At 39.4% G+C, this 14641-nt stretch overlaps 1 protein-coding gene across 8 annotated transcripts in view; it reads left to right on the top strand.

Annotated features, from left to right (window-relative positions):
- The window catches only part of greb1l (GREB1 like retinoic acid receptor coactivator), a 293936-nt gene that overhangs the window by 175141 nt on the left and 104154 nt on the right, over positions 1-14641 (top strand). For 7 of the 8 annotated variants that reach the window (XM_063062702.1, XM_063062718.1, XM_063062664.1 and 4 more), the window contains 4 exons: positions 3250-3426; positions 8367-8519; positions 11544-11675; positions 12332-12490. In XM_063062702.1, the coding sequence (XP_062918772.1) occupies positions 3250-3426; positions 8367-8519; positions 11544-11675; positions 12332-12490 (621 nt within the window). The remainder of the gene's footprint in view (positions 1-3249; positions 3427-8366; positions 8520-11543; positions 11676-12331; positions 12491-14641) is intronic. The other variant, XM_063062729.1, reaches the window with a different exon arrangement.

The raw sequence follows: 14641 nt of genomic DNA, 5'->3' as shown, positions 1-14641 counted from the left end.
CAGCAAAAAACCTGCAGAAATCTCTAGAACTTGCTAAAGTCTCTGTTCATGTGTCCAGTATAAGAAAAACATTGAACAAGAATGGTGTTCATGGAAGGACACCACAGAGGAAATCACTGCTTTCCAAAAAAAAAACATTACGGCTCATCTCAAGTTTGCAAAGACAACCTGGATGTTCCACAATGCTTCTGGGACAAAATTTTGTGGATAGATGAGACAAAAGTTGAACTTTTGGCAGAAATGTACACTGCTATGTTTGGAGGAAAAAGGACACTGCACACCAACACCAAAACCTCATAACAACTGTAAAGCATGGTGGAAGGAGCATCATGATTTGGGGCTGCTTTGCTGCCACAGGGCCTGGATAACTTACAATTGTTGAGGGAACAATGAATTCAAAATTGATTCAAGACATTTTACAGGAGAATGTCAGCATAGCGGTCCGTCACTTGAAGCTTAATAGAAGTTGGATGATGCAACAAGACAATGATCTGAAACACGAGTAAATCAACAACAGAATGGTTTAAAAAGAAGAAAATGTGTGTTTTGAAATGGCCAAGTCAGAGTCCAGATCTTAACCAATTGAGATGCTGTGGCATGACCTGAAGAAGGCTGTTCATGCAAGGTATGCCAGAAATATTGATGAACTGAAACAGTTTTGTATGGAGGAATGGTCAAACATTTCTCCAAGCCAATGTGCAGGACTGATCAACAGTTACCAGAAATGTTTGGTCGAAGTTATTTTGTGTTATTTATTTAATTGGGCTCTCTTCATCTAGTTTTAGGACTTGCGTGAAGATTTGATCACATTTTATGTCATTTTTGTGCAGAAATGGAGAAAATTCTAAAGGGTTCACAAACTTTCTATCTCCATTGTACATTGTGAAGTGTGTAGCAGCCTACAGCATTGAAAAAAATATTGAGATCAATTGCTCCTTAACACTTGTGTCAATCTTTTCCAACCAAGACACCCTAATAACTAGGACCCATTGGTGTTATCCAGTTTTATAGCATTGGAGATAAGATAACTTTTAATAATATATTCCTAGCATTTGTAAAGCAAAAAATTTATTCGTAAACCGACAGCAATTACTATCTGCTATTCAACTTGATCTAAAAACAGAAAATGTGGAAATACTTGGCAAAATTTGGTTTAGGTGAAAGATGTCAGTCTGAAAAATGAACATGGTTTCTCTCATGACAGATGACTTTCATCTTTGCTCATTTAATATAAGTGATAATTGACAGCAGTACCAAAAATGGAAATGGAAATGCTGGGAGCTTTTTACCCAAGATTGGAGAATTTTGAAATGAATTGTATAAGGATGGAGAAAGAAGCATTAGACGGCTGAACTTAATGCTTAATAAAGAAACAAAATATAAAGGGAAGAAAGAAATAATTTGATTATGAGATAAAAGAAAAATATAGAACTTTAAAAATAATTCTTCAGTAATTTAAACTTGAACAAAATGAGGCCCTGCATTTGTGATAGTTTATTTATACAGCTGAAGAGGTTGACTGGCAATAATTAATACTTATTAAGAGTAATTAAATGCATGCATAGGCTTGAAATAACTTGACCTGACCTTCTGTAGTGAGCTTAGTTTATGTCTGCTGTGATTCAGTTGAACAGCAATGTTAAAATTTCTCAAATTTCCTCCATTTCTCATGCTTATGCTCTCTCTCCAACTCCCTTCAAACAGTACAGATATGGAATTTATCTACTCTTCACATTGAACCTTCTGGTAATTTTTCTCCACCGACCACCCTTACCCCTCACCTGGTTTCACCTGTCACCTGCCAGCTTCTTTTTCTCCCCCTCACCCCCACCATCTTTTTCATCCTCCCTTTGCAATCCTGATGAAGGGCTTTGGCGAGAAATGTTGACTGTTTATTCCTCTTTATAGACGCTGCCTGTCCTGCTGAGTTCCTCTCGTGTTTTGTGTTTGTTGTTCTGGATTTCCAGCATCTGCAGAATCTCTTGTGCCCTCATCTTTCATAGAAGTAGCCTCCACATCCAGCACAACATCCTTCATTCTTTCCGCCAGCTGTGGTGAAATCCCACCACTTCTCCCAACTCTTGTTCCGCCTCCTGCAGGAACCAGTCCCTCCGTGACACCTTGACCACTCACCTCTCAGCACCCACCCCTCCCTAACCCCCGGGAATTTCCTCCACAACCACAGGATGTGCAACTCTGGCTTTTACACCTGTTCCATCTCCACCAAGCGGGGACCTAAAGAGAGGCCACCTCCTCTCACCTCGCTTGCTATATTTGTTGCTCCAGCTGTGACCTCCTCTGCATCAGTGAGGCCAAGCGCAAACTGGACTATCAATCTGCAGACCCATTGTGACTTGTTCCACAATGGCCAGCCTGAGCTCCTAGTTTCCTTCCGTCTCTATCCTCCTTTCTATTCCCTCACCAACATGTCTGTCCTCAGCCTTCTCTACTGCATCTACTGAAAGGGTGAGGTTCAATGCAAAGTGGAAGGATAACACCTCATACTCCATATAGAAGGAGAACACCTCATATTCTGCACTTGAAATTCAGGTAATCCTTACTTTGTGTGTGTGTGTGTGTGTGTGTGTGTATGCTCGAGAGAGAGAGAGACACCTTGGAAAATACTATCCACATTTACCCATTAATTTCTTACTTCACTCCCCCCCCCAGACACACACACACGCACATGCATGTGCGCATCTGGTTGTGACCCACCTCACCCTTAATGGTTCCCATTATTACCTTTCTTACTTATCAGATTCCAGCACTGGTAGCCTCTTTGTTCCCATGCATCACGCTCCTGGTTGTCTCCACCTTCATCTCCGCCCTCCATCTAACCTGGCTCCCTTTTGCTTGGCCTGTCTCTGTCTTCCCATCTCCATCCCTTCCTTTATCAAACCTGGCTCCATTTTGCTGTCATCCTTCATCCATCCTTTGTTCTCCAATCGCTCTCCCAATCCTCTTTACATCGGCTATCTTCTTTCTCCACTTCAGTCCTGATGCCATAATTTGATATGGGATAATACAATTACCCAAATAACATTTGTTTTAAATAATTATGAATAAGTATAACCAAATGGACACAATACAGATATTTGGAATTGTAGTCTTAATAGATTTTGCAGAGGAAAAAAATCCATTCCACTAAAATGCTTCAAAGGAAACAATTTTTTTTTCACAAAATGCAATTGGATCCAAATGATTCATAATCTTCACTTTCTGCTCTTGGTCTGGTTGCTATGACTACAGGTTTCTCGGGAAATTGTATAGGCTGTGGGGAGAAAGGATTCCGGTACTTCACCGAGTTTTCCAATCACATCAACTTAAAACTGACAACCCAGCCGAAGAAGCAGAAGCACTTAAAATATTACCTCATCAAAAACTCACAAGGTGTTTTCTCAAAGGGACCATTAATTTGCTGGAAAGGTAATCAAGCTCATGACAGTCTCTTAAACTGAATATTTCAACAATTTATTAATTGTGTTTATGATAATCAATAGTTTTCAGATTGTTTTCCTTTGGTGCCTTTTAATTCTTTGAATGTTATCAGATATTCCTCCTAGTGACAATTTAAGTAAAATATCATGGAAAATTGATTAAATTGATTTCCATTATTAATAAATGTTCAGAATAAAATCCATCCTATGTAAGTACGTTTTTTTACCTCCTCTTATATGTTGTAAGCTGCATGTTTGCCTATAAACAATGGATTTGAGATGTTGCTAAATATCAAAAGACTTGCAATGTATGTTAAATTCTTGCCCAAAATAGTATCTAAGTAGAGTTTATAATTCTGTCTTTGCTGACGTGCAAAGTTGAAATAACTACTGTATTTGTTCCGAGGCTACTTGAAAAGGATGGGCTTTCATTTTTAATGCCTCTAGTGAAAAGCATCATCCAAAGAAAAGTCAATAGAGAGAATTGTATTACTGCTGGAGAGACTTGCCTTCATTATTTTAAAAGCACGTGTATGTGACTGCTCTTTATAAGCATCCTTGTTAGTAGTCTATGATCAATGTAGTCTTGAACCTGGAGTGACATTCAAAATTCTGGAGAAATCTGTGTGGAATTCTCTGCCCAATGAAGCAGTAACTATATCTAAGACAAGGTTGAATAGATTTTTGCATAGCAGGGGAATTAAGGGTTATGGGAAAAGGCAGGTAGGTGGAGATGAGTCCATGGTCAGATCAGCCATGATCTTATTGAATGGTGGAGCAGACTTGACGGGCCAGATGGCCTACTCCTGTTGCTATTTCTTATGAAACATGCAGCATCTATGAAGGGATATGGACAGTTTTCTTTTGGTTGAGTCCCTTCATCTAGTCCAGATAAAGGATCTCAACCCAAAACGTCAACGGTCTATTTCCCTCTACAGATGATGCCTTGACCCACTGAGTTCATTCAGCATCTTCTGTGTTAATTCAGATTCCAGCATTTGCAGTTTCTTGTGCCTATAGTCTTAAACTGAGTCTTGCATTCCCTTTTAAGTGATTCCTCAGTGGCAGTGGCTGGTTTTTGCAACTTGGATTCAGCTGATTATCATTTGAGTTACAATGGCTGAATCTTAAGTTTAAGTTGATCAGAACTTATCTGGACATCTACATTTTAATGGAATGAGTCTTTGAACATGGCATTAGATTGTAACTGTAGAAGTTTATTTTTACTGAATATCTTGAATGAATCTGAATGCTCAAATATAGCCTAGATTAGGGAAAACATAGTCTCTCTGCAGGATCAGAGATTCTGATGCAGCTGATGATGCACTTGATGGCACGGTAGTGTAGCAGTTAATGCAAAAGTTTACAGATCTGGTGATTAGCAATTGGGGTTAAATTCCCACTGCTGTCTGTAAGGAGTTTTTGCATTCTTCCCGTGAACATCTGGGTTTCCCCCAGTGTTCTGGATATGCTATGTTGGGGCCAGAAGCAAGCCACACTTGAGCATTGTTCTCTGGACTGTGCTGGTCTGTGATGGTCATTGATACAAACAATCCATTTCACGGTATGTTCTGATAATTTGACGTATGTGTGCCATTGAAAGCTAATCTTAAAAAGGGTGCAGATGTAACAGTATGTGGTATATTCATATTTGCAGTTCAGTTTCAGGGTCTGCTGAAGAAGTTTCCTCCTCCCAAGGGTAGCCATGAAGGAAGCAACACTGAATGGTGTCTTCTTTTTCCATGCATTGATCTCAGTCCTTGGGTATCTTATTTCAATGGCAGTGTTTGCCTGGAGTCATTAAAGGGAATAATAAAGAAAGGAAGTTAGCCAATGTAGAGAAATTCTGGAGAGTTTACATCATATTGATTTTGGTTTATTATTGTCAAATGTACCAGGATTCAGTGAAGAGCTTGTCTTGCATATTGTTTATACAGATCAAGTCATTACACAGTACATTGAATTAGAATATGATAAAACAATGAAGATAAGGAGCAAAGTATTAAAGCTCCCAAAAAAGAGTGCAGTGCAAGTAAATGATTAAGTGCAAGATCATAACAAGATAGATTAATAGAACATAGAACATAGAATAGTACAGCACAGTACAGGCCCTTCAGACCACAATGTTGTGCCGACCCTTAAACCTTGCCTCCCATATAACCCCCCCGCCTTAAATTCCTCCATATACCTGTCTAGTAGTCTCTTAAATTTCACTAGTGTATCTGCCTCCACCACTGACTCAGGCAGTGCATTCCACGCACCATCCACTCTCTGAGTAAAAAACCTTCCTCTAATATCCCCCTTGAACTTCACACCCCTTACCTTAAAGACATGCCCTCTTGTATTGAGCAGTGGTGCCCTGCGGAAGAGATGCTGGCTGTCCACTCAATCTATTCCACTTAATATCTTGTATACCTTTATCATGTCTCCTCTCATCCTCCTTCTCTCCAGAGAGTAAAGCCCTAGCTCCCTTAATCTCTGATCATAATGCATACTCTCTAAACCAGGCAGCATCCTGGTAAATCTCCTCTGTACCCTTTCCAATGCTTCTACATCCTTCCTATAGTGAGGTGACCAAAACTGGACAGAGTACTCCAAGTGTTGTCTAACCAAACTTTTATAGAGCTGCATCATTACATCGCGACTCTTAAACTCTATCCCTTGACTTATAAAAGCTAACACCCCATAAGCTTTCTTAACTACCCTATCTACCTGTGAGGCAACTTTCAGGGATCTGTGGACATGTACCCCCAGATCCCTCTGCACCTCCACACTACCAAGTATCCTGCCATTTACTTTGTACTCTGCCTTGGAGTTTGTCCTTCCAAGGTGTACCACCTCACACTTCTCCGGGTTGAACTCCATCTGCCACTTCTCAGCCCACTTCTGCATCCTATCAATGTTTCTCTGCAATCTTCGACAATCCTCTACACTGTCCACGACACCACCAACCTTTGTGTCGTCTGCAAACTTGCCAATCCACCCTTTTACCCCCACATCCAGGTCGTTAATAAAAATCATGAAAAGTAGAGGTCCCAGGACCGATCCTTGTGGGACACCACTAGTCACAACCTTCCAATCCGAATGTACTCCGTCCACCACGACCCTCTGCTTTCTGCAGGCAAGCCAATTCTGAATCCACCTGGCCAAACATCCCTGGATCCTATGCCTTCTGACTTTCTGAATAAGCCTACTGTGTGGAACCTTGTCAAATGCTTTACTAAATTCCTAACTTACTAAATTATGAGACCAAAAGTCTGTCTATTTGTACAAGAGATCCTTTCAAAAGTTGGAGAACAGTGCAATAGAAGCTGTCCTTGAGCCTGATGGTACATGCTTTCAGGCTTTTGTATCTTCTGCCTGTTGGGTGAGGGAGAAGAGAGAATACCTGGGGTGGATGGGACTGCTTTAAGGCAAGGAGCCGTATAGAGAGAGTCCATAGTGGGGAGGATGTTTCCTGTGGTGTGCTGACCTATGACCACAACTCTCTGCAGCTCCCTGCAGTTACGTGCAGAGCAGCTACATACCAGGTTGTGCTGCATCAAAGCAGAATGCTTTCTTTAGTGCATTAATAAAAGTTAGTGTGAGTCAATGGGGGCATGCCAAATTTAGCCTCCTCACGAAGCAAAACATTGTATCCACCATAAACATCAGAATTTCCTTTTCACTTTCATTCAACAAGTTATAGGCCCATCCTTGGAATGGAGAATATGCTGGATTTTAGACAATACGTACATAAAGTTTGGAATACAAATCTTTTTGTACTTATTAAATAGACAACAAATTATGCTGTCTTTTTGTTGTGCCACCCATTACTCTTTTGACTTACCGTGATGACAAAATCATAGGAAACAACAGAGATGATGGAGGCCAGGAATTTAGGCTGATTTGGGTGAGGCAAAAGGTCTTTGGGTTCACAGGAGATTGACTGGTGCACAACAGTAAACAAAGTAGCTAAGCCAATAACTAATTTGAGAACTAGGACTTGGCTAAAATATCCTGGTATTTAGACAGGAAGCCTAAATCTCATTTGACTGTAGATCTCAAATGGAATATTTTTGCAATAGGTAATTCTTGTTGTTGGATAGCTGAATTTTGAACATCGAACTGGAGACAATTTCAAAACCAAAGCAGATATCAAAAACACAAGAAAAATAGGAGGGGAAGCAGGGCATTGGGTCCATCATTTGATGTGATCTAAGTTGACCTCAACTCTTCTTCTGGCCATTTCCCCATGAAATTCAATTTCTTGATCTTCGCAATATTTATCTTATCGGCACCTTAAATATGTCTGATGATCTGGTTTCTGCTACCTTTGGAGGCTAATAATTCCAGATATTCATGATCTCTGAGGAAAAAAATGCTGTATCTCAGTATTAAATAACCTGCCACCCGCTTACATCAGCAAACTCTTCAGCCATATCCCCTTATTTGTGAATCCCTCACAAATAAAGACATCTCAACATCTGCCCTTATATGTTTGAATAAGGATACCACTCATTTTTCTAAACTCCAAGGAAAACAGACCCAGTGTAGCCCTACCTGCCAGGACAGCCTTTTCAACCCAACAATCTCTTTTGAGCTACTTGCCAGTGCTCATATATTGTTTTCGAAAAGGGTATTAAACTGTGCACGTTATTCCAAATTTGGTTCATCAACACCCGTACAACTGTAACAAAACCTCCCTTTTCTTAAACTACCATAAACACCAAAATACCTTTTGCCTTCTTTAACTTTTTGTGATTTGTGCACCAAAACACCAAGATCCCTCATAGCTCCTTTCATTTGTAGAGCCAATCCTGATGATTCCTCCATGACCCTGACTTTGAGGCCTTGATGTGATGTTAATATCAACTACATGGTAATGAAATATCTCTAGGTGTGAGGTACAACTGAATATAATAATCACTGTTTTTGAAATGTGTTTAGAATGCCGAACTCGTCAGTTGCCTAGCAGTTATTCATCTGCACTACCTACAGCCAAGACAGTTGCTGCAGTCAGTGGTTCGACATCACCTTCACCCAATGTAGACACAGTCTCACCCAGTGCTTGCAGCACCACGGCCGCCAGCTGTCAGACAGGTAGGCTGTTGAGATTGCTGCGTGCATATATTTGAGAGTACAGTGCATTGTTTTTATACCATGTGGTACTCATACAAAAGTATGAATATATCTAACATCTTACTCTGGCATACTAAGGTCATTTTGCCTTGGAAGAGTTTTCAGTATCATTTTGTGGAATGAGTGGATTACAAAAGAGCAGTCAGAGTTTTTACATGTGAGAAATATTTTTTCAGATTCCTGAAGTCTGCATGTTGATTTTTTTGAAGGGTCAGAATCAGGTTTATTAAAATCGACATGTGATGTGAAATTTGTTAACTTAGCAGCAGCAGTTCAATGCAATACATAATATAGAAGGGGAAAAAAAATTAATAATAAATAAATAAATATCCTATTTGATATACTTTATACAGTATACGTATATTAAATAGATTAAAAATCGTGCAGAAAACAGAAATAATATATATTAAAAAAGTGAGGTAGTGTCCAAGAGTTCAATGTCCATTTAGGAATCGGATGGCAGAGAGGAAGAAGCTGTTCCTGAATTGTTGGGTGTGTGCCTTCAGGCTTCTGTACCTCCTACCTGATGGTAACAGTGGGAAAAAGGCATGATGTGGGTGCTGGAGGTCCTTAGTAATTGAGCCTTTCTGAGGCACCACTCCTTGAAGATGTCCTGGGTACTTTGTTGCTTTGTAGGCTATTACCCAAGATGGAGCTGACTAGATTTATAACCCTCTGCAGCTTCTTTTTGTGCAGTAGCCCCTCCCTGCAACCGGATAGTGATACAGCCTGTGAAGCTCCCTCTTTATTTGTGTCCCTGCTTTCACGTTGAAAATAGTTTGAAGAGTTACAGTAACATTATTGCCAAAACTGGAATCGGGGCTTGGGAAATTTATCCACTCTTCAAAATGTGATTTGTTTTGTGTTTGTCTGCATCATATGCTGTGCTTGGGCAAATTAAGTTGTTTGGCCAATCTTTACTTCTTAGGCAAAATCATTGAACACCAGTAACCGGTAATGTCTCATTTGCTATTTATGATGTTTTGCTGCATACAAATTGGCTTGTGTTTCTGATTATGTGACAAGATTGACCAACATTTCAGAAGTGCTGCTCAACAGATCAGCCTCCATCTCGCCCCAAATGACAACAATGCATCACACGTGTCAGGAAGTGTCCTTGGTACTGACCTAAAGTTGATACTGTTCAAAGGATAAAAATGATCCTAAAGCTTAATGAAACATTGACCTCAAATAAGACTGGAATTTAGAAATGAAGAATTGATGAATAATTTGCATAGAACCTTGGTCGCTCTAACTCTGGAAATGGGTATTTGGATGCAGGCATAAAATTCGGAAAGTAAGCCTAGAAAGGACTGTAGTGCAGACTCAACAATGGTATATAAGAATTTAGAGTCATAGAGAACTACAACATAGAAATAGGCCATTCATTTCTAGTATTAATTTAGAAAGGCAGCTTCCAAAATACTGGTTTCTATTTCCTTAAGTTTTCAAAAAAGAGGATAATCTAATTGAATTGCTTTAGATAATTAAACAACCACTCAGTGTGGCTATGTGTTTTGATTTGAGTGGCCACCCATTTTAATTCCACATCCCATTCCCATTCTGATATGTCTGTCCACGGCCTCCTCTACTGTAAAGATGAAGCCACACTCAGGTAGGAGGAACAACACCTTATATTCCATCTGGGTAGCCTCCAACCTGATGGCATGAACATCGACTTCTCTAACTTCCGCTAATGCCCCACCTCCCTCCGTACCCCATCTGTTATTTATTTTTATACACACATTCTCTCTCTCTCTCTCTCTCTCCTTTTTCTCCCTCTGTCCCTCTGACTATACCCCTTGCCCATCCTCTGGGTTTCCCCCCCATCCCCCTTTTCCTTCTCCCTGGGCCTCCTGTCCCATGATCCTCTCATATCCCTTTTGCCAATCACCTGTCCAGCTCTTGGCTCCATCCCTCCCCCTCCTGTCTTCTCCTATCATTTTGGATCTCCCCCTCCCCCTTCTCCTTTCAAATCTCTTACTAGCTCTTCCCTCAGTTAGTCCTGACGAAGGGTCTCGGCCCGAAACGTCGACTGTACCTCTTCCTAGAGATGCTGCCTGGTCTGCTGCGTTCACCAGCAACTTTGATGTGTGTTGCTTGAATTTCCAGCATCTGCAGAATTCCTCATGTTTATGTTTTGATCTACTTATGATTTTCAGGATTAAGATAGGTAGAGTTTTATTAGATAAGTACATGAAAGATAGATAGATGGAGGTTGAAAAAAGTCTTAGGTAATTTGAAGGCAGAAAACATGGGGTAGGATCATTGGACTGAGTGGTTTCAATGGTCCAGCATCATTCCTTAGCATTTATTTTGTTTTGTTTTCCCCTCCTTATTGACTCTTAACTGACAAACTTCTTACGGTTTTCCATTTGATTGTAGCCTTGCCTGAGATCAGCCTTTTTGGGGCAGACCAATGATTAATTGATTAATCCTTGGGCCTTCTGCAGCTCCAAAGTTGTACCTCATTATGTCTTTGTATCCTTTCTCAGAGGGATCAGTTATAAATAGTCATTTTGTCTTTCAGCATCCAATCAAATTTAAAACAGCCTGAAAATGTGTGATTGAAAATAGCTGAATATAGCAAAATATACCACATGCAGTTTGAGGAAATTAGATGGTTTGTGCGTAGCTTTATTTAAAAATCTACTTAATAATATGTTTTCATATTTCATAATAGCTATTTACTTTTCAGTAGCTTTTGTTAATCCTTCACATGGTTAAACATGTCACTAAATGTTGAATCATATTCTACAAATTGAAAAGAGCACTGACATTCTTAGACTAAGATAATCCATTATAAGTGGCTTGCTCACTCTTAGTGTAGTGGGAAAAATTCTCTTGTGAGTGTAGTTAATTTGTTTATCGGACAAAATATGTGTTACCAAGAGGAGGTTCTGAAAGCTTCAATTACTCACCTCTATAGCTTTGGCTATAGTACAGAATGGTAGGTTAAGTTTTATAATATTTCATACATTATAGAATCGATGTTCAGTCATGGTTCAGCAGCATCCTCTGCCAGTTTCTCTGGATGTCAAGACCTGTCCCGGAGTGGAAATATAACAAAACCTCTTGCCATGGCCATACAACAACCTGTGAAGCCTCTCACTGCAGGTACTGTTCTAATTTGTTCTATCTCAGAGCAAATCTTGCAACTTTCTGTCTACAGAGATGATCTCATCTATACTCTTCATTGCCCACCTGAATCTTTGTTTCGTTCTAGTAAAATTTTAATGTGATATACAGTACTTATATGTATTGATTTTTACTTCATTATTTATCCTCTCTTCTAACAGATTATTTTCCAGTATTAACATTATTAACTTCTTTACTGTTTTCTGTTTAGTAAAATCTGAAACTTTAAAACTTCAGCACCACCACTGATTAAGGACTTTGCAGTGTCCTCCCCAATTGTACCCTGCCCTTTCTCCTTGCTAGGTGTGGGGCACAAGAAACTGAAGCACCCTGAGGAAATCTATGCTCTAAGATAACATTATATACTAACATTCTTTCATATTCCTCATTTCTCAAAATCTTTACACTCGTTTCTTCCTTACCGCTTAAGCTAGTACAGTATGTGTGAATAAGCATCAAGTAAAGACATCCAAAGTTCTGTGATAATGTCAAAGCAAAGCTAGGGGTCCATTCTATTTCAGCACCATCAATAACATGTGTTTATGTAGGCCTGGTAGATGCAATTTTCATTTAGCTGTTCTGCTCTAAAGTAATTAGCATAAATGCTTCTTTCATAACATTTCTATCTTGTGCAGCTCCTTGCCCAAATAACCAGTCACCTGGGTCTGTGCGAGTTAATGGTAATACCAATAGTAATGGCACTGCTGGGAAATCCAACGTTTTCAATGCTTCTTTGTCTCGACCTCAACTTCTTCCAACTTCATCAAGTCCCGGCTTGACATCAGGAGAAAACAGTAAGATCATGTTGTGATTTTCAACAACTGCGCATTATAACACAGTTGTAACGTTATAAGCAGTTTAACAATTTTTCAGAGACATTACTGAGGAGCCATAAACAGGTACTTATTAAATGATTTCATGTACAGCTTGCACTTTTTTTTCCATGAGCCAAATAGCAGTTTTTTATTCAGAACATTTTGTGTAAAATACATTGTGAAGATTTCCTTTATATTTAATTTTTGTGCGGGCAGGAAGGGTTTGGCCAAGGAGTTTGAATTTCCGAATCTTGCCTTTGTTCTGCAGGACACCTCGTGTAGATGCAAATCAGATTTCTTTACTACAAATAGGCTTTTGATGTAATTTAACTAGTGGTGTACAGGATTCATGGAAATTGACAGGATGCAAGGTAGCTCTGGTAGATTGGATTGGAATGGTACAACATGCTGAATGTAAAGGGGTGTAACTCTTTTTAAAGGGGCACCATTTACAGTTGGTTTTTCACCTCACTGTATCATGACTACCAGTTCCAAACTAGGTTTAGTTTGCATCTGGCCAAGCCAAGTGCTGGTCTCTTGGGATAGGGCTACAGATTGCTATACGTTTGAATTTATACTTAAGCCAGACTTGAGAAGATTGGAGATTTTCTTAACCTGAGCAACATTTGCTAACAAGATGGTTTTTTATGATTACAGGATAGCTTTGTGATCACTGTTTTTGAAATTAGCTCCTATCTACCTATCTGTTTGTTTAGATATACTGTACAACATGATAACAGGTCCTTCCTTCCCAATGAGCCCTCGGTGCCCAATTACACCCACGTAACCATTTAACCTATGGATGGAATGTGGGAGGCAATCATAGCACCTGGAGGAAACCCACACTGTCAGGGGGAAAATGTGCAAATTCTTTACAGTCAGCAATGGAATGGGTACCTGGCGCTGAATAGCATTACACTACCATCCAGCCCTCAATTTTATACCAGATTTATTTAATCTCTTGATTTCGAATTTACTGGGTGCCATGATGGAAGTCAAATCCTAGCTTCTGGCTGCTAATCCAGTAACTTAACTCCTAGGTTTGCAAACTGTCCAATACAAGACTGATTGTTTTTTTAGGTGAAGTTCATAGTCCATGATAACATTTGTTTTATTTATGTTTGGTTATGGATAAATGTTGGCCAAGTATAAGGAATAATCTGTTGTAATCTTCCACTCATCTGAGAGGGTAGATGTCTGATAGAATGCGCTTCAAACTTTGCACATTCTCACTGCTGCAGGAAGGCTGGTGAGCTCCTATCTCTAAAGAGAGCCTGAGCCTCCATTCATCATACTCAGAAACGGAATCGACGCTGAGCCAAAACTAACACATCAAAGAAACTAATATAAAATTATCATGCTATTGAAATAGAAAGGCAGATCGAAGAATTGGGATTGAATAAGTGATAATTTTTGGATCTACTGTGATATTGAAATCGAGTGAAAACATTTTAAATACAGGATTATCTTACACTAATTTAGCTACATAATGAGGTAACAGGATTCCAAATTTTGCCATGCATTTTGCATTGTCTAACTGGAGTCTTTTGAATCATATGAATGGACACCTTGTTTGATTTTGTTATTCATCTACACAAAGGTAATTACGATGCCCCAAAAGTCCTGCAGTTGACGCTGCTTCATTGTATAGAACTTTGGTTAGATCATATCTGAAGGTCTATCTGATGACGAAAGATTGAACAGAATTCTGCTTTGCACTCTGAAGGATAACATGGGATCTATAAAATCATGTAATATTCTGAGGGGCATGTTGCTAGGATAGATGCTGTGGGAATGTTTTCCTTAAGGCAGACCAAGGTAGAATTGGGGCTGACCACTTAATTCTGAAATGAGAATGAATTTCTCCTCTCAGGGTTGTAGATCATTGATTTCTTCACCTCGGGGTAATGTGAATGCTGAGTTATTTCAAGGCAGAGTTTGATTCTTGAAGTACAGAGAAATTTTGTGCCTGAGGGACTTTAAAGGGAAATGAGTTTCATGATATTGAATAGTTTACAGGCTTGAAAGGCCGTCTTGTATGAGCACTTTTTAATGTTTTTATGAGGTCTCAACAATTATTTCATCTATCCAATTACTTACTATATCCATGTTATTCATTGTATAGTAATA

This window comes from Mobula hypostoma, chromosome 1, assembly GCF_963921235.1.
Source record: "Mobula hypostoma chromosome 1, sMobHyp1.1, whole genome shotgun sequence".
Classification (NCBI taxonomy): domain Eukaryota; kingdom Metazoa; phylum Chordata; class Chondrichthyes; order Myliobatiformes; family Myliobatidae; genus Mobula; species Mobula hypostoma.
This window is presented reverse-complemented; position numbering and strand designations above follow the sequence as displayed.